General features: G+C 42.0%; 1 protein-coding gene across 2 annotated transcripts in view; it reads right to left on the bottom strand.

The window, feature by feature from the left end:
- LOC106486914 (histone-arginine methyltransferase CARM1-like) overlaps window positions 1–26,332 on the bottom strand; it is a 76,337-nt gene extending 50,005 nt beyond the window's left edge. For both annotated transcript variants that reach the window (XM_067315603.1, XM_067315604.1), the window contains exon 1: window positions 26,125–26,332. In XM_067315603.1, coding sequence (XP_067171704.1) covers window positions 26,125–26,296 — 172 coding nt within the window. In that variant the 5' untranslated portion in view covers window positions 26,297–26,332. The remainder of the gene's footprint in view (window positions 1–26,124) is intronic.
- Between the last annotated feature and the right edge of the window lie 1,645 nt (window positions 26,333–27,977).

Raw genomic sequence — 27,977 nt, 5'->3', positions numbered from 1 at the left:
GTAGCAGTTAAAAACAAAACCACAAATAGAACTAGATGTCTCTCTTGATTAACAATAAATAGCCTGAGCTTGTATCTGAAGTGCACAAATGAGGGGAAATACATCTTCTCTGTCATGTTGTTTCTTAAGCTGATTTTCCACAGTGACCCACAGTTTTGCAAAAATCCATCCCGCTTATCATCCACACACCACAGTTCTCTTCATGTTGTCCTGTCCTCAGAGGGTGGACAACCTGGATCCTAATAAGGTCTTAAATACACAATTTTTCTACTTCTTTTGCTGGTGCAATACTATGTGCACATGTCCCGACAACCTCTAGAGATGCTGCTCTGGCAAATGGAATGTCATGGAGAACAGCCAGGAATCAATTCTATTAACGAAAACAGCTTTTTTCACTGAAGCACACAGTACGTACCTGCCACGTATGACAACCATCAGTAAATCTACCACGTGAGACATAGCGACACAATTTTTTGGACGACGAAGAAGACGCAAGTACTTTAGAGCTAGGAACAGGAGCAGCAGAGGGTAAGCCTGCATGCTGTGCTCCTTGTGGAAGGGATCCAGTATCAGAGCCTTAAGCAGTGCAATAAATCAGTATGCACCGTCTCATTACCAGCCTTGCAGCTGTCAGGAGGCAACTGCATGAGCAAACCAAACAGAATCCACATTCTCACTTCCAGAAACCTGAAATAGATCAGGGAACTTTATGCTTATGGCTGCTATGGACATGGGCTACAAAAGGCAAAGACTTCAAATAATGTCATATTTGCATTATATATATCTTGACCACCGAAACAGCAAAGCTCCAGGATTCCATTTCCTTGGACCATCCTTTCATTCGTTTAGTCCACTGTACTAGCAAGAAGTGCTTAGTACTGCTTTTCCCATGCACATTTTATCTTTGTGAATAGAAGTGAAGAAAAGAAAAACAAAACAGAAAAAAGCACAATGCTTAAGGAAAAACAGAGACAAAAAGATAACTAACTGCAAAAGTGCAAAAATTGACAGTATCACAGAAAAAGGATATACTGCAATATGCTACAGAACATGAAAGAGAAAAGCTGAAGGGAACCCAGAATGAAGGGAAAGAAAAGAGGCAGGCTGAAAAGCAAGAGGCAGTAAATAAATTATTAATATAAAATTTCAGTGTAAAAGTTCAGTAGAAAGCTAACTATACACTGCTGAGCCATGTTACTTTGCTAACTGTTCAAAGGAGCACAGAGAGAAAAGAGAGGGCATACACAGACACATATATAGCTAGTCAGTGCATTTTTTAAGTCTTACACTTCACAGCATCTGCTGTGATGAGAAGTGAGCAGAACAGAGAAAAAGCCACTGCAAGGTATTATCTCAAGCAAGGCTTAAGCATGCAAAGAAAGTTTGTCAAGAAAGGAGATGTGTCCCATCTGAGCTAACTCACTCTTACATCTGCGCATTCACTTGTACTCGTAGCCTCCTCTGTAATTTATGCTTGTAAACTAATTAAAGGCACACTAGCTTTACAATTCCCCGAGGGCAGGTCTAATGTAGCTACACAGCCAGCTAGTTTTCCACGGCTTGAGGATTCCTCCCATAGTATTAACAATAACTTCTAGGGTTTGATCCACATATCTCTGCAATGTTTGCACCCACGGTTCGTGGTTCACAGGCCTGAGACCTGGGAAATGACAGTTTCTCTGTCAAGGAAGAATTTCATATTCATGCATTTAAGAGTTAAATTTATACTTCAGTTGACCCATTATACAACTCTCTTCTCAGTGTTAAAACTTCCTTCCTGTTGTGAGTTTAACACAGTAACCAAAAGCAGGACTAAGCAAAAAGCAGGGGGAAGGAGGACTTGAATTAACCTCCACCGCTTTCCAAAGCACAGTAACGAATACACCAGTGCACCTGCTACTCTCAACTGCTCTCCGTCTTCCGGGGTTCCAAGACTCAACACTCTCACTGGCACGCTTTTTTAATCCCGAGTTAGGGTTCCCCCTGCTACAACCTGGGACCATTACCTCTTTAACGGACGGCAATTTGACCCCCCCCGCGCTTTTCCTTCTGCTCCCTCAGCCTCTTCGTGAGCACCCTACGCTGCAGTCCCACAGCCGCGTGGGCTTGCTAGGACTTGCCCAAGCGTTTTATAGATCTGCAAAGGGGTCAGCACGTGACTTCTTGTGTTTCAGCTCAGGCCCGTGCCTTTTCACATTTCCCACAACGCAGTGTTTCCTTCCACCAAAAGCCACGCGAACTTTTAAAGAGGTACATGTGCTGCACCAGCTATTTAAAATGACTAGTACCGAGTGAACACTAAATCTAAGCGTGAAAGGGAAATGCCCTCTATGCGAGCAACACAGGAGCGAATCAACCCAGTCGCAGTTCACACGGTCGTCATACGCACACACAAACATTGCCTTTTTACCTGCACATGTCTCTTTTCATTCATACTGCTCTGCGTGACAGTGGGCAATTTGTAAATAAGCTTAACCAGTGGAACTTCTAAAAACTTACCAGCTATCCGAAAATTATTTTTCCACCTGCCCAGCTACAAGAAAATCATCCTTACAAAAGCTTCAGATGGACCCTCGGGACTATTCACAGAATCACAGAATAATTCAGGCTGGAGGCGATTTTGGCAGGGCTCTAGTCTTACCTTATGCTCAAAGCAGGGTCAGCTATCAAATCAGACCAGGTTGCTCAGGGTTTTATCCAGCTGGGTCTTGAAAACTTCTAGGGATGGAGACAGCACAACTTCTCTGGGCAGCCCATCTCAGTGCTTAATTATGAAATTTCATAATTTCGTGCAAGCATTTCAGTCCTTGTAGTGAAAAAGTTCTCTTATATCCTGTCAGAACCTGCCCTATTTTCAGAACGCCCCATCCCCACACCCTTATTTTCAAGGCCTCCAGGAGGAATACTACCCATTAACCACTAATCTTTAAGCCTGATAAAGCTGCCAGGATTTCACATACCTATCAACCAAGGTAACCATAACATCCCAACCTGGATACAAGGATGCTGTGGAAAACTGTCAAAAGCCTTGTTGAATTTGGGGAAGACAATATTTCCTGCTCTCTCCTCATACATATCTAGTCATTTCATTATAGAAAGCAAACAGGTGGGCCAAGGATAATTTACCCTGGTACAATCGTGCCAGCTATTCCCACCTTCTTAACCTATTTACTTGGAAATGGTTTCCAGGAAAATTTGTTTCCTTATTTTCCCAAAGCGGGGCTGACCTGCCTGAAGCTCTCCAGATGATCTTCCTCGCCCTTTTCAAAGACAGATGCAACATTTGCCTCTCTCCATTCGTCAGGGATCTCCCTCGATCTCAACGACCTTTCAAAGACGAGAGACAGCTATTCCACAGTGACACCAGACAGCTCTCTCAGCACTCTCAGATGCATCACATTGGGTCCTCTGTGGGGTGAAATTTATCAAGAGACCTCTATCTTCTTCAAGGTGGTTCCTCTCGTCCCTGTACCATTCCCAGGCTCCGAGGCCCGGCAAGCCTTGTTGATGAAGACTGAGGCAAAGCAGGCATTAAGTACCATATCTGTGCCTGCTATCACTAAATCACCACCCCATTGAGAAGCAGGCTGAAACCTTCCTTTTCTTCATTTTTCTTACTGTTAATGTAGTAGCAGAGGCTTTTCTTGTTGCCCTTGACAACGCTTGTTATTTTCAAGTCTAGCTGAGCTTTGGCTACTACCAACCCTTCAGGCCGGGGCAATGCTTCTGAACTTCTCCTTTGTACCCTGTCCCTGCTGCTCCTGCATAGGTTGGTTTTGCACTGGAGCTCAGACGTGAGTTCCCTATTTAGTCAAACTGGTCTCCTGGTTCTTCCTCATTCTCTTGAGCATCAGTGCGTGGCAGATGCAGTCCTTAGGGACCTGTCAGCTCTCTTGAACCTCTTCACGCTCCAGAGTTGCCTCCCGTGTGATCCTACCTACCAGTTCTCCGATCAGGTGGAAGTCTGCTCTCCTGAAGTCCACGATTTAAACCCTGCTACTCTCCTTCCTCTCTCCCCTCAAGATCCTGAACTTCATCATTTCACGACTGCTGCAGACAAAGCTGCCACTGATTATATTATTCTTTCAAAACCTGAAAACGTGGGCTTGATCTAGTACTGCTGTTACATTGGTATCACCAGGCTTTGATCAGTTCTTAATACACACACCTAGACATCTAAGAGAACTCGGATCTGGACTTTCACTAATAAAATGCCCTGATTTACCTGGGAATGATTTTTACATGTTTGACACTTTGTACGAAGAATAAGGATAAACCATTACCTTATTTCATGTGCAAGTTCCAAACACAGGAAAAGACTGCTGTTTTGAAAACTGCACAGGGAATTGTGTTGGACTGAGTTGTGCCTGATAACATTCCACACAGACATAATAAAAGATTCAACCAAAATGTCTGTACGCTTATCTTCAGAGAATATTTTACGTTCAGGCTACATACTAACTGCAACTTTATTATGGAAGAAGTCTGCGCACAGCAGGACAGAAACATCTCTCTTTTTTTTTTTCTATTCAAGTGTTAATTTGGAGTGTTTTTAAATTTTATGTTAAACAGTTCAACCATTTCATCAGATTACACACTCATTAGAACAACTGCTCACAGAACCTAAATAAATGCTCATTATAAGGGTGTTCATGAAAAAAAGTTTTAGAAGTTTGCTGCATTAGAATAATGAAGAAGAATCTCCTTTGAATTGAAAATAAATATACATTATCTTTATGGTGATTATTTCAGACTAAACAACTCCTTAAATAGCTGTCGCAGTGTTGCTCAACAGCTGTGTTAACAGCCAGCCATTCCAAAGCAACCCGATAATCCCCATGTTTTGGGAACAGAATTAATTCATTAATCCTATTCATATGTTATACAACGTGTAATCCCAAATTAACACATGTAAATACAAAATTCAAGTTCCAATAGTGAAAACTGACCACCATCCTGTGAAGCATGAAAAACATTTTATCTGGCAATGGATATTAATTTGTTCCCAGGACAGTCAGGCTGTGGGGTTGCCACTCTCAGGTGCTGCCTACTTCAGGGCAAAGGTGGTGACACCCAGCCAAGCCCAGGGAAAGCACCATTTCCAAAGAGGTGGAAGGTGGTCAGAAGTCTGGCAAGTGCCTTACGGCTGCTGCTTGCTTATGTCAGAGATCAGCAATCCTTGGAGGTGAGCACGATCTGAAGTTAAACAGAACGCTAAAGATGGATGCCTGTATAAAAGAAAACACACAGTCTGGGCTGGAACCCTATACTGGCAAAGTAAACCTAGGAATATAGCACGTGCTGGCCCCCCAGATGTGTCACTGGGAAGTCTGCTGCCAAGTCAATAACTGGGAAATACCTTAAGAGGAAGAAAAAAAAAAATCAAAACTTTCGGGAGTTGATCTAAACATGCAGCTAGATATACTGAAATGATTTTATGTTTATTTCCATTTATCTGCTTCTAAAAATAGCTATCTATTTATATATATTTCCGCTGCCTTTATGGGTTGTAACTATCCATTTATTCTACTTTAATTTGCCAAGGTACAGTTACAGTGATCGCATTACAATCATACCAAACTGCTCGTAATGGGAGTATGAAGTACCTCAACTTTTGCTGGTTGCCTGACAGCCTGAAGCCATGCCATAACATACAGTTCAGAATCCCTACATGCACTGATTTCACGCAGAATTCATATTTATTGCCAAAAAAGGCAAAAATATGAACAATGAATCAATCTATTTTCTAAGAAAGCTGAGGGCATGCCAGAGATTGCAGTTCGCAGACATGGAAAAAATACATAAGACTACAACATGCCCAGGACATGGGCTTTACTCAAAAGATTTTTGAGACTTGGTTTCTCCCTGTCTTTCTCATGGGAAGATTCTGCTAGTTATTATTTGCTTCACAGAACTAAACAGTGAATTATGACATTTGGGGCCCACAATAATGTCCTCAATCACCAGGCAGAAACACTCTATCCTTCAATACAGCTCCTTGGAATAAGATTCCAGACCAGAAATTCAACTTCCCAATGTATATTTCACTTTATTTGTAATACAAATGGGCTACTGCAGGAGGATCCCAAGGATTTCTCATTTATCTCTGTCCCAAAAGCATAAAAAAAACCATTCTTTATTAAGCCTGTGTGACAGGTCATACAGCAGCTTTTCTGTTGTTGGGAGACACAAATTACTTGCTGTAACTCTTTATGTTTACTAAATATGTGAAACAGATTTTCTTGAAGTTGACTACAAAAAATAAGGACTCTCCTTGTTTGTTTTCCCCATCACCTGTCTTGCATGTAGATGCAACCCTCACACATCCCAAGCTTCATACATCTACTTAACTTGCAAAATTTCACTAGGTTCCTACTACTTAACTGTTTTCACACCACCATTAGGTTCAATTTGCTCCTAACATATACTGTATAGATCAAAAACACCTACTGAAATGGATTTGTAAGAAATGTGTCATGACTATATGTCATGTGGAACCCTACAAGTTAGCAGCATTTATTACAGTTTTGTTGGACTGTGAAAGAACTTAAGAAAATTGTAAAAAAAAAAAACCAACAAAAAAACCCAAAGAAGACTATTCAGAAACAAAAAAGGGTACTTATTTTCTCTTTTACAAAAAAAGTTCCCATAACAACAAATATTCAAACAACAGAAAAAAAAACCTTCACCACTTTGCTGCTTTGCATGCCCACTGTTCAAGGACACAAATGTTTCTGCACAATTCCTCTGTTAAGGAAAATCAAAGTTTCCAAATATAAAGATCAAGCAGGCACACATTCTTGTAACTTTATCACCGTCCACTGCGTAAAGCAACTTTCACACAGAACTTTACAAAAATCAAGTGTAGCAGCTCATAAAAAAGCAAAGTTTATGACTAACATTTCATTTGGTAGATACTAATGTCAAAAGAAAATTTGTAAGGTTTTTTTTGTCCAAGTAAAACAAACTTAATGGACATAGCATGAAGCAACTTCATCAAAATTTAAATGCACAATGAACCTATATGACTGGAAGTCTCCAAGAACTCCATTCACAAATAGGAATACAAGAAATGGAAAGGTCAGTTATACCTTGAAAAAAAAAATTTAAATGTCTTATTTGACTTAAATTTACTATCAACAGACTCTCTGTTTAACCAATATTCAAGAAAAAGGTTTTAAAACTCATCAAACTCAGTTGGTACCATGTGGCATCTCTTAAAGAATACAATCTCAAATAGATCTTGGAAATTCTGGGAATACTGAAATAGATTTGGATATTTTGGAGATATTCAAACGGAATTCACACCTGGCCTTGTTAGATAGCCCCCATTCCTGCGGAAGTTCAGTTTATGCTACTGTGCTGACTGGCAATCCTATCTTCCCATGTAATTTTTGAACTCTTTGGCTGATTTAAGCCGAATCTGGCTGACACATCAAAACTGGTGTCCTGCAAGTTGTAAAAAAAGGGTGGTTGAGTAAATATGAGAGGCCCACCGTGCCATTCTTGTTCACGGAAAGGCTGAGACAAGCTAAATAGATACGTTTCTCCTCGGTTTGTTTTACAGAGTCAACTCCAGAGTCAACCATGGCTGGGGTATGTGAGCGGGAGACACAGGAGTCTTACTTGTACCTAACATTTACTAATTCTGTACCTTAACCACAAAACCCTCTCATGGTCAAACACAAATGACATAACTTTTATGATAAAAGGAAGGTATTTACACTGTATGTACTTTATCTTGTTTTAGGCACTCCTGCTTTTTTGCTTATGAGTCTGTTTGCTGAAGATCCTAAACCTTCCTCGGAAATGGGAAAAGACAGTCTTCTGCAGAGAGTCTCAAAGGTGCCTAATGAGTCCTGCACACAGTGAGAACTCCTTACACACTCTCCTTTTCCACTCCCAAAACACTTCTGGAAAACCAATCGAGCGACCCTACGTTACTTAAAAGTAGATGGTTAAGAAATAAACTCAAAAACGAACAGAAAAAATACTAGTTTCCTCAGGATCTAATACCAGAAACACAACAGATGCAGCATTTGCCCATATCATGTATTGTATTAGGGATTAGGAAAACACATTTTGAATAATCTGTTTAAGAACTACAGCCTAGCCTCTTCTAGAGAAAAACACCCGCCTGCAGAACATCTCGTTACTGTCACCGAAGCAGGCAGTCATCATACTGCATGCCAGCACGGTTTAACTCCAAATATTGTTGACATTTCTGAACTAATCCTGTTTGAGACAGACTGGAGGAAAAGGTACTTCACCTCTTATAAATTCTACAGAGGAATTAGTAATCATTAGTGATTACTGAAGTAAGACCCAAACTTATGGCTATAAAAGAATCAGTTTGACAAGCAAGTTGAACTAAAGGACAGTCAAAGATTCAACAGACTCAACACAGGCAAATGATCTGTTAAAGTTCCTAGTAAACAGAGTCTTCAGAGCATGAATACAAATGAAACCAGACTGGAGTCTCACAGATGGCCATACACTAATTAAATAGAGGACTACAACCCTTCGGAAAAAAAAAAAACAAATTACAGTGCTTTAGATTTGTCCAAAAGAGAATTTTGGTGCTGACCAAAAACATTAATTATATCACCCCATGGTTAAAATTCACTTATGAGAAATTCATCAGAGTAATCACAAACTAAAGCAAGTATGAATGTGCTCATAAATTCCTGTCTGGAGCCAACTGGAAACTGAAGAATACAGCTGGATATCATACTGATAACCAGAAAACCTCCTGAACCCAATCACCCTGAAGATTGATCAGTTCTTTTCTGCAGTCTTTTTGGTATCTTGTCCTTCCATCTAGTAAAAGTCACTAGCAAATTCTGATGCCAGGATACAGTTAAGGAAAAAAAAAAAGTTATTTGCCAAAAGAAATATTAAATCTCAGTATTAAAGATGCAGCAAAATTGCTGCTTTCAGCCTAAAGTACACAGCTGCCCCATACAGAAATGGAGCCTTTTCTGTTCATTACAAAAAGAGAAAATAATATTATTACTTTCCATAGTCTCTCTACTCACCTATACACAAATACACACATGGAGCAGCAATGGTCCCATGATGTTTACAAAAAAAAAAAAAACCCTCCTGGCTTTTCCCAACCTTTAGCTGCTTTTAGAAAAGCTGCAGTAGCAAAAGAAAGGAAGAGGCGAAGAGAAAGTACAATGACAAAAGCAAAACTGTATAGAACAGAAAGACTGGAGACAGCGACATGTTCTCAGTACAAAAACTCTTTTTGCATGTTATTTGCATTTTAGAAAAATGCTACATTCCACTATCCTGCAGTTCAAGTGGGACTCACAGGTACTAACACAGCTAAGAAAATACTGCAAATTTATAGAGTATCATACACTTGATATCAGGTCATTTTCATCAACCAAAGTGGTCATGTGCAATAGAAGAAAACTCCAGTGAAAGGCAATTACACTAAGCACTAGACAAATAAATAGCAAAGACAAGAGCTCCTGTCTCAGTACTATTTCAGAGTAAGTGCCAAGCAGCATTAGACAGCTGGACAAAAGAGACTTTGCATGCAAAAGGGTAACAAAATTAACACAGTCTTGCAGAAAGAAGAAAACAAAAGGAAGTCAAGGCTTGCCTAAGCAAACTTTAAAAAATAAAATAAAAGCAGTATACAGTCCCATTCTGACTGTACCTATTTCTTCTAAATAGTCAAAATAGTCTAAATTGCTCTAACAGTCAGCTAGAACTGTTATTTACACAAAGACATAAGGTGACTTTTTTTTCTTTTACTTTAGGCCTTCTGTTTACAACACAATTTTAATCTAGCTTATAAACAGCTCCCACTGTAACCATTTTTAGACACAGATGATCACTGAGTTCACAGAGAGGATGATTCACATACAGCAAGTGCAGAAACTTATGATGACATACAATTGCCTTCCTATAATCCATTCTTACTTCCATTTTACTTGCAGAGTGAAGTAAAACTGTTTTTTTTTTTTTAATCAGGAGCCATAATTTGCCAACCATTATTTAGCAAACATTTTGTCAAAAAAATGCTTAAAATGTTACTTTTCCAGCTGAAATTATGCAATAAATGTTAAAAAGGGGTATGCATATCTTAAAGTAAATATAAAAACATGCCTGTTCTTTAACATTTATTAATCTTGAAGTGCTATTCATAACAGTACTAGGTAAACAATTTATGCATTAATAGAATTTTAAGAGTTTGTTAAAAGAATGGAATATGGCTCACAGACACTTTCACTTCAAGTTCTCACTTAAATCTTCCCATAATCTTCATTTTACACTGACTATGAGCTCAGAGCCATTTTGGAGTGAATTCAATGAATGATTCACCCCAAGTTCTCTCACTCGTTGTCTTCTGTCACGTATCAGTTTCCAACTGCAATTAATATATTATGGTTATGTCCTAAATCTAGAGAAATCAATTGCCTCCTAGCTTGGAATATTCCACGCTTTCACTGGAGCTCCTGTGGACATTGCTCACACATTTTTTGATCTGTAGGGAACAGAGGGCAAGCACCCAGAAGCTGGGATCTTGCCTCCTGCTAGCCCATAAACTGTATTGTACAACTTGGGCATCAGTGAAAATATATTTACCATATACAGATCTGAAGAGAACCTTCTCCACCTTGACAGACAGGCAGCATAATGTTCCATCAAAACAACAATGAATGATAGAAAAGCATCAGACTTTGTATTTTGGTATCAAAGCAACAAAGAAGGCCAATGTCATGCCCTGCAGAAGCATTTGACTGGTGAGGGAAAAGCTGGTGTTCTGTTTTGGTTAAAATGGAAAAAGAAAATAGAGCACTTCAAACTCAGTACATAGAATCAATATGATTATTTCAATTTGCTGCTTTTGTATCACACTGAATACCACAGCTCACTGTAAACAACTACCATAGTCAGCAACTACAGAAAATTTTTATAAGCCTGGTAGCTATCGTTGCACCAGGGGGGTCGGGGACGTTGCTGATAAGCATTGATTTCTGCTCTTGCAGAGGCCAGAGATTCTCTGAGACACACTCAACGTTCTCGTCCTCACATCTGAAATAGTTTCATACCCATCCGGTGTGCAGAAGGGCCCCAAGGTCTACCCACCACTGAAAAAATTAGGCCTGCTTCCCAGACAGGTCCTATGCTAGCTCACATATTAGGATACACATCAGGAGCCATATACAAAGCCAGTATGTAAAAGGGTTCACATTTTTATTGCAAACAGCAGAGAGAAAGCCATTGGAGAAAACCTCTCACTGTGGAAAAAGGGGTCTTTAAGGCTAGAAATGAGAATTAAAAACAAAAATACACTGCTTAAAATTCTAAAAAGAGATAGGGCCTTAAAAATGAAGTGAGTATTATGCTACTGGGTGACATATCTGAAGACATGTTATTTGCACTTCTGAGAAAGTTACAAGTTTGAAAGCATGCCTTTAAAATTGATTAGAAGTCAATGGATGGACTTCTAAGTATGCTTGTAATGCTGAGATGTTTTAGTTCAAGTGGAGCTTGGTTCAATAACAGCTTTACCTATTAAAAAGGAACCCCCCCCCCCCCACTAGCTTTGCTATTTACTATTTTCACAGTATACTTCTCTTACCTTTTTCTCAAACAATAAATAAGCCAAATCATTAGGGTAATAAGCTGACCTTAAATTCAAATATAGACCAGTGCCTCTAATCAATATTTGCTAAATGACTTCTATGCAGAAAAACACAACAAATGATTAATTTCTTCAAAATCTTTTCCTTATGCAGCATATTACTAATAAAAAAAGCTTGAAGTACCAGTTTTCCTCCATCACTCCTCTTTAAAAGAGATCCTGGTGAAGCGTTCCTTGGCAGCAAACCCTGCAAATGATCGTCTGAGTAGAAGAAACATGATAAAGCCTGGGAAAGGGACAGGGAAGGGGGCAAAAAACTAGATAAAAAGAAACCAAAGGAACAAGTTCTGCATAATTCCACTTTCACAGTGCTGTGCTCAATGATACTTGAAATGAAAACCCCTTATCCTCTTGTTGGAAATAAGTCTAGACAGTGTTATTTACTTGGGAAATAGATCTATCTTGCAGATAGCTGTACCTGCACATAGATTCCTGCTACATAACTGAGCAACAAATATTTGCTTTTGGACTGCTCTTCCTCTGATTAAGGTGTTAGGTAAGATATTGAGATTTGTTATCTCAAAATGGTTTTAAATACTTTCCAGGTACACACTTCTTGAAACTAAGTTATTTAGCTAAAACATTTAATCAACTGAAAAGGCATTAATCTCACAGTGACTTTCCCTAAGTGGCAGAACTCTCTCAGGGAAACTAACATTTAGCATTTGCTGTTATTTCGCTCCCCCTTCTGCTTGTCCTGACCCCCATGCCAGATTATTTTTACTTTAAGATTTTTTTTGTGTTTGTGGATTAAAAGGAGGAAGACACATACATTAATTCAATAATTACCACAAATCAGCCTTAGAGCAAAGATGTTCTAAGGCAGGTTATCTACTCCTGTAAGCTTTTTGCTTTCATTTTCTTTGTTCCCTATACTTGTATCCCCTTTCAAAAATAGGTTTGCACCTACCGCGTGCAGATGACTATTGACAGAAGCCGATTTTCACACAGATCGCATTCTTCCACAGTGTCTTCACCATCACCTTTTGCAACTGACAGAAATAAAAAGTGATGGAAATGAAGCACCATAGTGGGCTCTAACTGAGCCTATTCACCTGTACCACATGGGACATGGCTTTGGCTGATTCTTGAGGCCTTTCAATACACCAAACGCAATATTTATGCCACGCATCAGAGCACAATGCAAAGATCCCTCAGTAACAGTTAACCTAAGGTGGTATACCTGCACAGCAAAACCACATCATCTTCCAAAGATACTGAACCAAGTCTGGAAGTTATCTACAGGCAACACACTCGAAGTTAATATATAAGCTGACCTTTGAAGGCATAGCTGGCTCTTACCATGCACCTGTTAGAGTGCTGGTCTGTCAACCTGAAAACAGCGCTCTGCTTTTATCTCCAGCCAGGCAGCTTAACCAATAAAACATGTAATCACAAGCAGATCGAGCGTTGCTGATTGCAAGCTGTGAAAGAATACTGTGGCACTGAACAATTTGTGCTGATTTTATGAGTATTGCTATTTATTCTGTGAGCATCAAGAAGATAAAAGTATCACGTTGCAATAACAACTGAGGCTGAACAAGTTACCTATTCTCACTGCTAATGTAAATGACGCATGCAATTTTTAAAAGCACAACTCAGTTTATTAAATGAAAAGCTAGAGACAAGTGGGCAGCTTGATATTTAGAATCAACAATTCTAATATTCTTCTGATATTCAAGTCACTTTACCCAAATAACTACCTCTGTCTGTAATCTCGCTAGTGATGCCTCCTCTAAATATTAGGTGCACCATTTAAAGCCTAGCACGTGACTAAAACAGGCACCCAGGATGTGTAAAGAATCCGTGCGACATGGATTCACCATGATGATGATTTAAGACAACTGCTCCTTTGGAATCCTGTCTCAGAAATAGGCTGTGAGACAGCCAGAGCTCAAGCAAATACTCTGAAATAACCACAACTGGAATGTGATTTGAGGCACAGAATAGGAGATCTGTTTTAATTATACTGCAGCAATCTTTAGAGAAATTAGGTATGTTTTTTAGATGAACATTTATTTAGATATGTATTAAACTGTAAGTGTTTCCATCCTGAGAAATGTATTAACGAGTTGTACACAAATATCTCTAAAAGAATATTCAGAGTTTATTTCCTGTTATAAACTGGCCTGGTTTCATTAACTTCAAATTTAAAAAATATTAACTGGAAACTATTGTGGCAAGTCACTGCAGGTTGGAGACACTGCAGCAATATAGCACTGGGTTTTCAAGTAGGATGGATACAAAGAATACAACGGCAGTGTAAAAGCTACTTTTACATACTTTTTAGGGACTCAGAGGAAAATCAAGAGAAAAATCAAGAATACCATTCCATAATGCCTCATTCTGCTAGCAGTAAACTGATTTCACACTATTAGTGTCTACCCAGCTTGACATTTAATGAGTCTGTACATCTCCTTCTTCATACAAAAACATCTTAGAGAGGAAGGGACTAGTATAAAGTTACCGGATTTGCAGAAAGAGGAGACAGAGTTGTTTCCTCACTTTTGCAACCACTTTTCTAATTTCAATCAAATGCTCACTTTTATCTTGGTTTTGGCAATTTTATGTCCACACATTTTTGAGTGACTCAGCACCTTACAGCTATACATATACATAGATAAAACTTAAGAAGAATAAGCTGCCATAAAAATATCAAGAAAAAGTTATGATACATGGCTTTTGTACCATTTACATTTAAATTATAATAAAAATGATTGAAAAGCAAAATATTCTCAGCAGCATTATTTTCTGAAGTACTAATGAATGCAGCATAGCAATAAATGGCAGCAGCAAATGATTTTTATCACTTTGAGATACCAGCTTCTTCCACGTTACACTGAGGACTAAACTAAAATGTACAATCTAATGCCTAAATATTTCTTACTGGCCAATAAAACGCATAATCAAATATGAGTTTAAAAAACAGATTTTTTTTTCTAAAATCTTCATCCTTTAATAATGAAAAATAAAAGGAGAGCAGTAAATAAGTAACCTCTTATCTGTGACTATCTAAAGAAACTAGTCTTCTCTTTATGACTGATCTATCTCTCTTTTCCTAAAATTAGGAAATTGCAGTCACTGCCCAAGACGTAAGGACTTGTTGGGCCCAATAATAAGTTTTGATGAATTTTATTAACAGAGACAGATACATCTTATCTTTTTAATCAGTGGTAAGAGGGAATAAGGAAGTGAGAAAGAAAAGACCCAAACAAACCTTCAGGACATCAATATTCTGTGTTGCCCTACCTCAGTATCCTATAGTTAGACATGTAGCCTACAATTTTCAGTCTTTCCCTTTTGCTTCTTCCAAAACAGCAAGTATATCTGAATTTATTACCTTATCATACTGTAATTATTCCTGATATATTTGAAGCACTTTTCCAACTTCAGGAATATTTTAATTGCTTCACAGAAGAGTACTTTAGAGTGCCAAAGTACTATATACAAAACATAGTAATTAATAACAAAGATTCAAGAATTCTAGATTTGATACTAAGTCCAGCCAAAAAATTGGAACTTCTTCCCACGGAATTTCCCCTATGTATGTCTGAATCTATTATTACTCTCTCTACGCACCAACAGCACCTCATGCACATTTTATATCCTGCTTATTTGGAAATCAAATAACCATGCCTGTATTTAGAAAAACTAAGATGTCCATAAAGCATTTCTGCTACAGTTTTAGAAACCCTTTTAGGGTTCACATTGAAATTCCATTTCGTATTTGGAACATCCCGCACATTTGACAGCGCGAAATGAGCAGAAAACCTCTCCCTAGTAGTCACTCCTTGGCTGCCAGAAGAACCTGGCATACAAGCGACTGGCACTACTGCGATCAGCCCATCATGACCTCAGTGTGGATGGTTTGCTTTCCAGATGTCTATTATTAAACAGTTGCGATTTGTTTTCTGGGTACAAAGAACCCGATCCCACAAGCGCATGCAGAAGTAATGCCACCCATGTTACTCCCATGTGTACTGCCAACTGAAGTCAATGTCAATAAATCACAGAGACAAAATTACTAGTATGCATTTTTGCAGGATCAGGATTTATGACTAAGTGACTCTCTACTGACTATATAAACAAACATAAAAGGATACCAGCAGTTTTCAAGCGTGCTTGCGGATGCAGATACTTCAATGAATTTATAGATAGCATGCAAAATTATTGAAAGTTTGAAAGACGGAGAAAATAACTTACTTTTAGATTTATTTACCTCAGGATCTAAATACATTTGTACATAGCTTCAGTTTTTCTGCAAGCAAGAACAGGAAAATATTACTATAAAACCACCACAACTAGTAAAAGGACTGTTATTATGCTAACAGAAACATATGCTGGTGCCCTGTGAGATCAGGATTATAGCACCGCTACTACAAAAAAACCTTACGTGTATTAAAAAATTACTTCACTCATCAGCAGTACACAAAACAGCAGAGGCTCTTGATGTACAAAAGTACAGGTCAACAAAATGTATGGCTGAGTACACTACACCGCTGAGTACAACAAATAAGAAAACATGTCTCTGATCCAAATTTTCAGTTGCCGTTTTGTTGCCTGTGCAATACACTGATTCCTTTAAATGGCTTCAGCTGGAAAAAACAGATAAGGCAGGCGTTGATCCAGGATCCCTTTAAGACAGTGAGGATCTTTTCACTAATATCAGAGGGGTCTGAATCAGACCACCTTGGCATCTACCTATTCATTTTTTCTGTGCAAGTAATTTAGGTAATTCTGTGAAATATACCTATGCTCTTAAAATCCCAGATAACCTCCCTTCTCTCTCTCCAATAAACCCAGAAAAGTAAACCTATTTCAGAGGTAGTAATTTCTCCTCCTTCAATTAAAAAATATCCTAAACTCATTCTAAACATTTACTTTGACACTTTCTAGCTAACATTAAAAAAAAAAAAAAGTCAAGTTTCCTTATTCCTTAGCTTTGTGAAATACAAAACAAGGATACCACATTTTTCTTTCTTCTGTCATTCATCTGTATTCTCTAATTAGGCTGTGAATTCTTCAGGAAAGAACCATTTTTTACTAAAATATGTAGGCAGTACTGCACAACAATTTAAAGCAAACACACACAAGATTGGCCAGGTATTTTCATTGAGGTATGCTGTCTACCTACAACATAAGACAAAAAAGAAAGAAAAATGCATTGTCATGGAAAATATGCATAGCTCTTCATGGTACCTAATTCCATACTATCTCTTCTTGACATGAGTATTGGATGTTCAGAGTCATAATTTAATTTGCTAAATTAAGACTGAGCTGCAGCAAAGTAACAATATATAGAAGCATCTTTATTCAGTGAGACATTAAATTTCTTCCAGTTCATTTAGGATTATTTACTTATTACTGTGAAAAGATATTTCCAACTGTTTCAAGTTATCAGTATATATTTAGGCTTGAGGATTTTAACCCTATTTCCTCAAGGATCTTTTTCAGAGGTTTAGGTCAAAAAGGGCAGGCCATCTCACATACTTGTTCAAGATAAGCCTTCAAAACCTTGCAAGTCAGTCCAAGTCTGATGTTTTTCCTAAAAAGCTATATAATCAGTAATAGCATGAGGGTCATCAAACAATACCATAAGTTGCAAGTTAATCTGCAGAAGAGAAGGAACTGGTTCAGAAGACAAAACACTGGGAAAGGATGATTAGATATGCCCAGGCAATTGCAAGGTCTTCCCTGCACAAGTAATGATATGTCAGGCTATTTACTCTTAACTGACCTCTAATGCTTCCATTCCTCTTACCAGAGTTTCCAAGCACCTCACGGTTTTAAAAACATTAATTTTAAAACATTTATCTTTACCACATGGCCAAGAAGTGATATTATCTCTTTTTAAAGAAAAAAAGGATTAGCTATATCATCGATGCAGACAGTTTATGGAAGAACACAGAAATGAAACCAGGTCTCTCAAATTTCATACTCGCATCCCCAGCCAGAGCACCACATTTGTTACATGACAGTCACAAGCAATGTGGTGGTGTAATATACAAGCATACGGAGAGATAAATAGATTACAACAAAGCTGTAGCAAAAAAATAAAAATCCCCAAGCAATCCAGAATCCAGTCTAGTCTCTTTCAGGCTAATTATGGATGCAACCTATGAACTCTCATGTGAGTAGAGGCTTTGAATTTCTTGATTCATACATTTATATATCTCTCTGTATATTAATCACTTCCTATATATACATACACACATATATGTACATATACATGTGCACATATATATTCAATAGATATAAAAATACAAAAAGTAATGCTAATCAAATAAAAAAGATAAGGCATGCCCTAAATGCAAAACTGACACTGATATTTGCTTTCCTTGCTTACCCTTTCAGAATAAAAGAACCATTACTGGCCTGAAAGCTACTTATTTATTGTAAAATGTTTTAAGTTCTGCATGGAAGAGAGAACCTAGCACATGAGAATATGAGAACCTTTGTGAAACATAACTTTAGGAATTTACCAACTCAACTAACCATTGAAGTACTTGGTATGATGACATAAAACAGTTAACAAAAATGTCAGTTTAACTGTTTCTAATCATATATTATTCAAACACATTACAATTCCTTCATACAAACTAATCTGTTCCCTTTGAAGAACTGGCTGGTGAAAAGACCTGCAGTTTCCCTTTGAAAAAGTAAAATAAACAAAAAAGGCCTTAAAATAGGCATGATAATTTAAAGAAATTTAAGTATATTGTTTAATCCCCTGAAATCCTTTAGGCTGCACTGAAATGTTGAAATAAGTGGATAAGGATGATTAAAAGTCTTCATGTCACCACCATGTCAGGAGACACTTGAATTATACCTATAAAATGTTATCCATGTGGTCTGCCTAAACTTCCTGAAGCAACTTTTTTTTTCTCCACTAGGAAAAGGAAGATTTTCACGAAAAGAAAAAGGAAAAGGCAAGAAGAAAGGAAAAAGGAAATGTCAAACCACAGCAGTTCTGCTGCTTAGGAATATTTGCAGCGATTGCCCTCTACCATCACACTGGGGCTGTTGATAGTACTACTATCTGTGCGATGCACATGAATGAATAGCATTAGAACATAAACAAGCATTCACAGTTCACGTTATTAATAAATTTTCCAAGATATTTAAACTTGATACTTCTGAACTTCAGCTCATAACTGAATTATTTTATTTTCGTCTCCTAATGTTTTAAAATTAAAAAATGGTCTCAGTATAAGATTAAAAAATGGCCTCAGTATGGGATAGGAAAAAAAAAAAAGCAGTATATCCAGCTACAAGGTTCTGCATGTGGGCAACCAAGCAGGGGCCAAATAAAAATATATGGAGTTTATGTCTTGTGGTGAATGGTTCGTATCCAGTCCAGCCCAATGATGTTTGAACCTCACTACCATCACTGCTCTGCTACCACTGAGTTGGTAGAACTGGACTAGGCTGCAGTGATGAATTTTACAAGCTATGAAGTTTTAATTAGCATCCTTATTTTGGAACACAAATAGAACATATTTTCCTCGAGTCCAACAAGGTTATATAATTTCTCCCTTGTAATTTTACTCCAGATAAAGATGTGGACTCTAATACCAGTACTTATTAAGACAAAAAGGAGCAGAGCTTCTCTGCAGCTACAGTATCCTGTAAGATAGTCAATACACCCTACTTCCCATCCAGCTTGCCCGCATCTGAGACGTGATCAGCTCATTTGATCTTCTGCTTCATCAGGCACAGGATTACCTGTAAGTGTAATTGACTTAGCTGAAGTGACAACTTTAAACAAAGAATATAATATTAACAACTTGATCAAAAATTGGATGTCATTCCTCCTAGAGCTTGAAAGTTGGAACTCAGTAGACCATATAGGCAACTCTTTAGGAAGATATGATTAAGGATCTTAAAAAAATTTAAATACCTATGCAAAGTGTGGTAAAATCCAATATACTTTCATTGGGAGAGTCACTTAAATTATTGTACTGGTTCTTCCAAAATTCAAGGCTACTGATAGAAGCTCATCCTTTCTGATCAGCAACAATTAGAGTATTAAAAAAAATTTATTCTCACATGTAAAGAAACTATAGCAAGTCTAAAGGAGAGTATTTACCCCACAGCCTTTCTTATGTATGTAAGACTCAAATTTCTCTTTTTTTTGACCTCACCTAACTTACACAAAGAACAAAATACAAATTTATTATAGACTTCCAAATCTTCTTTCAACTATAAACAAATTTGAGAGAAAAGAAATCGACCAGTTTCACAATTTTTATGTCTGTCTTCAGACACAACAAACAAGTTTACTGCAGGTCCTGGCAGACGGAAGGTGAAAAACAGCAGAATTTCAAAAAAAGATTTTTTGCTGATTTGCCAAAACGAAGACCTACCCTCCCAGTTTCACTTAGCTCCTACACAGGTGTTCAGAACAAAAACTGTCTGCAGAAGCAGGTACCACTGAAGCACCTGCAGTGAGAACACCTGTGGAAGACGTGGCGAGGAGTCAGTGACTGGCAGCGTGCGCGGTAGCAGCCCCAGCGTGTGAGACTACACCCTGACCGAATTCCCATCAGGGTCAGGAGTGCATATTCCCTTTTGTCAACAACGTCTAGCTGCTTCCCGGGCAGTAGCTACTCAAGGTTAGTGCAGCTGAGCTCAGGAAACAGCTCTAGTAGGTTTAAGGGGCCCTTGGGAACGACGAGTCGAGTCCTGCCCGTGCGTCCAGTCCATGTGTTCAAACCGTGCGTCCAGCAGCCTCCCATCGGCCACCCCTCAGCGCGGTTCCTGGGGCTCCCCATGCAGTCTGCAGCGCGAGTCCTTCACTAAATCTGTCCTGTTCAACCCCTTATGAACCCTGAGTGTCTCTCTCCGCTGGGATCTGACCCTCTCCTGCCCACTGTGCGGTCGCATTTGGCGCAGCCCGCAGGATACCGGTGCGGAGATGCCTCTTTGGGGCGAGAGGACCAGGGGGAGGTGGGGAGCCGCGTTCCCGGGTGGCCGCTGCAGGTCGGTGGGCACCCACGGCTCGCAAGCCGGTGGGGTGCATCGCCCCCGCAGCACGGCCGGAGCTGGAGAGTGAGCCGGGGGATCCCCAGAGCGGCTCGTGGAGCTGGTCTCCAAGCTCCAGCTGGAAAAGCAGGGCCGGCGGCGCGAAAGGCAGTGAAATGGGCAGCTGGGAAGCGATCTCGCAGCCGCTAAGGAGGCTCGCCAACTGACCCAGGAGGTTGCAACTGCAACTGCGGGTCGAGCCGAGAAGCTCTAGCACCGGTGCAAAAAGCGGACTGGGATCCAGAAACTCAGGACAGCAACGTCCAGGACCCTGACGAGCCCCCCAGCTCGGAGTCGGACACCGAGCACGAGGGGGCGGCAGCCGCCCGGCCGGTGGCAGAGCAGCGGCTCACCGGGCCGAACGCAGCCCATCTGCGAGGGGCCGCAACTACTCGCGATTTTAAAGCATCGGAGCTGCAGCAGGATGGGCAGGGGCGCTACCCGCAGCAGCCCCGTGAAGGGTTGTTAGTTAGAGCGGCTGTTGAGGCTGTGGGACGATGGGGCAGAGGCGGTTTATTTTCCTAGAGGGGAACTCGATGGGATGGGGGCTCTGCCCCAGGACCCCAGGCTGCACGCCACCCTCCGCACCCTGCAGCAGCAAAGCCGAAATGTTTTCCCTCCTTAATGGAGTGGCTGATGAATGCGGCATGTTTAACCTGGCCGACTCCCGCGGACATCAGTGACGGGCTCACTGAGTGGGCTACTATCGCAGCAGGGATAAGCCGGCTGCGGCAACCAGGGATGGTGCCCGGAATTTACTCCCCCGACTTTACCGGACCGGATCAGATCCCCATGAGCAAAACCATACGGGTTAAGATGCTGCGAACTGCCCCCTCCATCTTAAAGCGATGGTGTTACCTGCGACTGGGGGGGAGTCGCAGCGCTGCTGTCTCGGGTAGCAGAGGCGTCCTCTCTTAGCAGGGATGGGAAGTCGGGAAACAGGCGGGTAAATATGAATAAGAAAAAAAGAGTGAGTCGCGGCACTGTGTCCTGAGAACTGCTGCGAGCCGGCACACCAAGGCAGGAGGTGGCCGGCAAACCCAGCGCAGAGCTGCTCGAGCGGTGGCTGCAGCTGCAGCCGGAGCAGCGCGTACAGCCCCCGGGGGCAGGGGAGCGTGTCCGACCCGTGCGCCCAGCATCCTCCCATCGGCGACCCCTCGGCGCGGTTCCCGGGGCTCCCCGCACAGTCTGCAGTGCGAGTCCTTCATTAAACCTACCCCACTTAACCCCTCGCGAGCCTTGAGTGTCTGTCCGCCGCTATCCGGCCCCCTCCTGCCCACCGTGCGGTCACAGGATCACTCTGTGTTTATTCTGAATACAATTAGACAGAAAATTACATATTTATTAGGCTGATGTTTAATTTTTCTTAAGTAACCTTTGAATCAGGAAAAAAAAAATACTGTGACAACTTCTCTGGTTCTCTTTCTCCCTCCTTCAACACAAACTATCAGGGACAGCAATGAAGCCTGTCCTAAAAAGTTATCAGAGATTTGATTAGTCTTAGTAATCTCAGGAAAAACAAACCAATGAGTGAACAGGTGGTATAATATACATGTCTACAAAGCCTGTGCTTTAATGCAGAAATACATGGATGCTGCAACTATTAGCTATTAGCTATTCCTATTCTAAGCTTCAATAGCTCTGAGCAGGAGCTGTTTTGCTCTTTGAAAGCCTAAATCCTGTCTGTGTTTGTATCACTGGTATTTTTAAGGGACAAAAAAAGGACACCAATACATCAACAGTAGGAACCAAAATCAGTACAAGCTTCCAAGGAGTTTACACCATGTTTCTAATAGTATATGTAAGGAAGCTTACTCTAATTGCCTACCGAGCTGTCAAAGGAACTGAGGAAAACGTACTTCAGAGAAACAGTGGCTAATGGTCATTCAAAGCAGCTAAACAAGAATAAGATGAAATTAAAGTAGAGGTGCTGTTGCTAGGAAAAGTCTCCAGACTCATTACAAATTTTGGTTTAAAGCCCCCAGTCAGACCTTTGCTAGCCTCAGTTTAAGATCACTGCTTGTTTACATGCCAAATATCACCACATGAAAGGGAATCCAAAAGGTATCACAGTCCTGGAAAAGCCACCGGACTGCTATGTTTGCATCCTATTTGCATGCTGCACTACCCTGGGCCATCTGCTCTTAAGCTTCCCTTGATCCAAGTAGTTTGCAGCCCTGGCTTTTCTCTTGGTCTCACTGGAAAACTTCTTGAACACCAATTTCCTACTTCCATCCCAGGAGTGCTAAATGTTCCTACCAGGATTACTGCATTTCTATTATCATCATTCCGTAAGACAGGTATAAATTATATTTTTTAATATCCATCCTCCAAAAGCAATGCATAATGTCACTGCTAACAGCAATTCTCCTGCTTCTGTTCAACACCTCTGAAAATATTTTCAACTAAGATCAAATTCCTCTCAGGAGTGGTTGGCAACCTTTCTAAAGTGGTTTTGCAGACTGCGTTTTCATTCCCAAATCAGAGGTTAAGAACAATCATGGAAAGTCAGCAGGACCGGGTGATCATCCGTCTTATCGACAACACTCTTCCTCCACAAGAGGCAGGAGTTTCCAGCTCTCCTTGGGTTCACAGCTCACCAGGAACCACTGCCCCGATGGATACTTCTCCCAAAGGGCTGTAGCACCCGCTCAGTATTGGTCCCACTACACAGCATTCAGAAGTGTACTCACTTGCTGCCTTCAGCACCTGTACTCTGCAAAGTCTCATGTTTTTCCCCATTCTACATATAGTTATACTGCATTGTGGAATCTCTTTTTTTCTCCTGTCCCACAGCTGAAATAGATCTGTCTCCCACTAAAGCATAAACCTTCATTCTTTTTCCCTTCTTGAACATCCTGCACCTATTCGCAAGTTTCTGCATCTCTTAGGCCTATGACCAGTTGTTCCACTTCTGGAGAAATTCCACTCCTTTCTGGGGAATAAAGTCCTTGGATTGGTTTCCCTAGACTTCAGGCACTATATTATCCCAGTGCACACCTACACGAATAGGAAACATTAAGGATTAACGACGACATTCCCTGATCAGGCCCAAAGAGTAAGCACATGATGGACTTCTCACTGCCACTGCCACTGAGGAGAGCAAAAATCTGGCAGTTTATCAACCACAACAGAATCCAGCCTCACGTTACCTTTAAACTCATGATGATTACTAGCCATAGACAGCACAGTCTATGTTTGTATTTAGCTCTGTATTCAAGTACCATTACATTACAGACATTAATAGTACAGGACTAAATACAGCAGTGATAGGTGAAGCACAAAACCTCTCGATTGTCAATTTAACCATAGACCTACAGTTAAAGAATTTCTCTATAGTCAGGATAATTTTTAAGTGATCTGCAAGTTAAAGGCAGTTTGATCAGGGGTTATTTTATCACTTTAAAATATATAATAAGAAGTACACACTTCATTCTCCACTAAAATCTTTCCAGACAAGTATTTCCTTATCAGTAAAGAAAGCAGGTGGAAGGCCAGACAAGAGCTCTGTTTCTTTATCATCAGAAAAGAAACAATCCTCCTACAACATGAGTTTAGAGAATCACCATTACTAAATTGTTTTTTTCCAAACATAGCCAGCACATAGCTTTGGGAGACTTGTTCATCTAAAAAGTCTCAAGAGAAAGTAATTTTCAACACTTCTGTGTGAGTACAGAAGAAAAAAAAAAAGCTAGCACTTCAAATTATGCCAGTTTCTTTTATTGCTTATATAACCTATGTCTTACCAACAACAACATGCTGTGGTGATTTTTCTGTTGATCACTCCTAACCAAGCTTTATAAGAAAACAATCTTGTCCTTTTAGAGTAAAACTGTCAATTCTAGGTGAGCCTAAATAAATAATAGTAAGATCACTCTAATGAGCAAACATTAAGGCTAGACAAACACATTACACTGTCAGAATTTAGAAGAGATTATACCATCTCGCTGTTTGCAAACTTTATCATCCATTTAATACAAAAAATAGCCAAGCATTACTCAACTTCCAGTTACCACTAAAACGATTCCTGTCATGCATCTGGTGTGACAAGGCACAGCTAGAAGCATGAACATCTTCATATAAAAAGCAAAAGATAAGACAGTTTGCACAAGTAAAATATCTGATAACTTTCAATTTCCCACAGATCTTTCATTCACACGTGTGGAAGAAGAACTGAGCATACGCAAGGAGAAAGACCAATACAACAACAGTGACTACAGGCCCGTCTTCAAATTAACGCAATCCAAGATCCAAGTGCATCCTGTCTGGGATAATGATCAAATTTTGTCATTCATGCTCTACAAAACAATACCTTAAATGACTGTTTGCTTTGACAGGCAAATAACCGTATCAGCTGGTGTAAGAATGGGTTTGTTTACATTGCTGACCTGGAACCATACATGATTGTAATCCATCTTTTCCGGCGATCCTTTCAGAAGTTACTCGGATGGCTTTTGAGAAATCGAAGCCACAACAAGAGTTGGGTTCCTAGATCTGCTTAGGATGTGGTGCTGATATTCATTCACCCGTTTCCCCCACTTCCTATAATTACAGCAATTTCAGTTTTTCCTCCGTTCTCCCTCACTCTGCCCAGAATCAAGCGGTGTTTATTTGCAGCACGACAGCTGTACTACCAGCACGCATCTGGGCACAGTCAGTGAAGCGTGGGCACGCAGGCTTCACCTGCGCTTTGCCAGCCTCGCGCACCTCAGAAGAGCGTGTCCACACGGGACCAGGCCAGGGCGCGCTGCCCGTGGGCAGGCGGGTGAAGGCCGGCCGTGCCAGTGGCCCAGGGGACGCGGCGTCCCCGGGCAGCGCGCCCCTCCGCTGCCCAGCCGGCAGCGGGGCAGGCGAGGACGAAGACATGCAGCTCCGCACACGCAGCTGCCCCCTGCCCTTCTTTGCAGCTCTGCTGTTCGGCCTCCTCCGTGTGACTCGCCAGGAAGAAGCCGAGACCTTGCGCTTCAGGTGAGGCGGCACAGACCTCCCATGTCTGCCTCCCAAGTTAAAGACTGAACGGCGCTCAGGAACACACGGGGAAACATGACCCTGCCGCTCTGGTTTACGTTTTCCCCGCGCAAGGCAAATTCGTGTTACTAAAGGGCTGCCCGCTTGCTGGTCGCCAGCCCGCGGCCGCGGGGCACAGGGGAGCAGAGCTGCGCGCAACGCGGTGCCCTGCAGGGCCGCGCGGGGCTCTACGCGACCGGCGGCTCCAGCCTGAAACTCTCGGGGCAGCAAGCGCCGAGGGGCTGCGCGCCCTCCCGGCACCGGGGAGCCGGCGGGGCAGAGCGCCGCGCCGCCTCAGCTGCCGCCGGCCGTTAACGGCCCGCCGCCGGCCGTTAGCGGCCGCGCGCCGCGCCGCGCCCGCCCCGACCACCCGCTCCCCCCACGTCGGAGGCCGCGGGGCAGCCGGCAGCGCCGCGGTACTTAACCGTCTGTCACCGTCACGTCCGCGTCCTCCTCCCCCGGCTGCACCTCCAGCTGCAGCGCGCTCTGCCCGGGGCCGGCGAGCTGCAGCCCCGCCGGCAGCTGCTCCTCGCTGACCAGCAGCAGCTTCACGCTGTAGCGCAGCGGCGGCTGCGTGCCCGGCGCCGCGGCCGCCATGATCTCCGCCGGCAGCGAGCCGCGCTGAGGCGGCCGGCGGCGCTGCTGCCTCTGCCGCCTCCCCCAGCCAGCGGCGGGCAGCCCCGGTGCGGGGCGCCGCCGCCGGCGCGGAGACGCCTCCCGGCGCGGCGCGGAAGGGGCGGCGCAGGCCCCGGCCCCGGCCTCGGCCTCGGCCCCGGCCCCGGCCCCGGCCCGCAGCGACACCTCCCGGCCGCTGCGCTGCGCTGCGCCGCGGGGCGGCCCCGGCCCCGGCCCCGGCCCCGGCCCCGGCCCCGGCCAGCGCAGCCCCCACGGCGGTGCCGAGGGGCCGGGGCCGAGGCGCCGCTGCCGCCGCCGGCCGCAGGGGCTGCGCTGCGCCAGGAGCTTCGCTGAAACCCGCGCGGTTCGGCGTTTTTCCTTGGTGTTTCCCCCACTTTCTCCGCCTGGTTTGTCAGAGCATCATCGTGCCGCTGTAGCGGCCAGCGGCAGGTGTCGCTGTTTTGCTGGGAAACGTTTCCCTTGCCCTCTCCCCTCCCCCTTTCCTTTTTTTTAACCTCCCAGGTTAATTTTGTTTGTTTGCCTCTGTGTCAGAGAGACACTGTGAGGTTTACTTAATGAATATTTGAAAAGCGACCTGGGATAGAAAGTGCTGTTTAAAGTTAAAATGGGCCTCAGTTCTTTGAGTTCCCAGACTTTATTGCAACATGCGTGTCAGCACCGTTCTCTGCAATTAAATTATTAAATTAAATTAAATGGTGACCTGGTCTATCTTGTGTCTAGTTGTCTGGAAAGCAAGGGAGTGCAGCTACCACGACTGTATTTAACAGGATTATTGTCCAAAAAGAGATTCTTTCCCAGCTACACAGAGACGCCTTGCTCTGGGCCTCGTAAGCCACCAGAGTACAGGCACACTCACTGCTGAGCATTTATTTGCACTAATGCTCTGGATACGTTTGCCTATAGGCAGTTCTGTCACCGCAGTAGCGCAGCCCTCTGCCTTCCCTTCGGAAGGAAGGAAAGTTATCCCCTATTCATTATTCTGTGAAAAAAACTGATGCTACTTACCCCTGTATGAAGCAGGAAGACAGCTTGCATATGCAGTCAAGTAACAGTTTGTGCGTAGATCCCTGCAAACGGTAAGTTAATGCTTTGGACAGTGAGCTGGATTGCTTTTGCCCAAGGCCAGCTCTACCCCTGCCGAACTAACCCCTAGGCAAATAATGGGGACTTCTGGACCATCAAATTCATCTGTGCAGTGACATTTTGAATAAATACAAGTAAGGCAAGATTGCATTTATTCATCTCTGGAGAAAATATCTGTAGATAACTGAAATATGGGACAGGAGCCAGAATAGGAGTTGTAGCAGTGCAACAAATATGCAGGAAAGTGTTATGCGGATAGCTTCTGCCTCTAGATGTGAAAGCCTGAAGGACACTGAGCCGATGGCACACCAGTAACCAAGCACAGCAATAGGTAGGAAGCTGGTATTGTGCTCTGAAAAAGACAGTGGCAAGGACAGTTGGAGGGATAAATTGTTTAAATATGTACAAGGAGACCAAAGTATCTTTTCCACAGAAGGATCCTCACTGGATGACTACCTCACCTCAGTGGGGGTTGTGCCACTGACTGCTTGGTCTTCAACAGCATTACTACCTCTCACCCCTATAAGGGGACACCACCCCACAGAGAAGGCCTGTTCAC

This window comes from Apteryx mantelli, chromosome Z (genome assembly GCF_036417845.1).
Source record: "Apteryx mantelli isolate bAptMan1 chromosome Z, bAptMan1.hap1, whole genome shotgun sequence".
Taxonomy (NCBI): domain Eukaryota; kingdom Metazoa; phylum Chordata; class Aves; order Apterygiformes; family Apterygidae; genus Apteryx; species Apteryx mantelli.
Note: the sequence above shows the minus strand (reverse complement) of the source record. Positions and strands in the feature narration are given on the sequence as shown.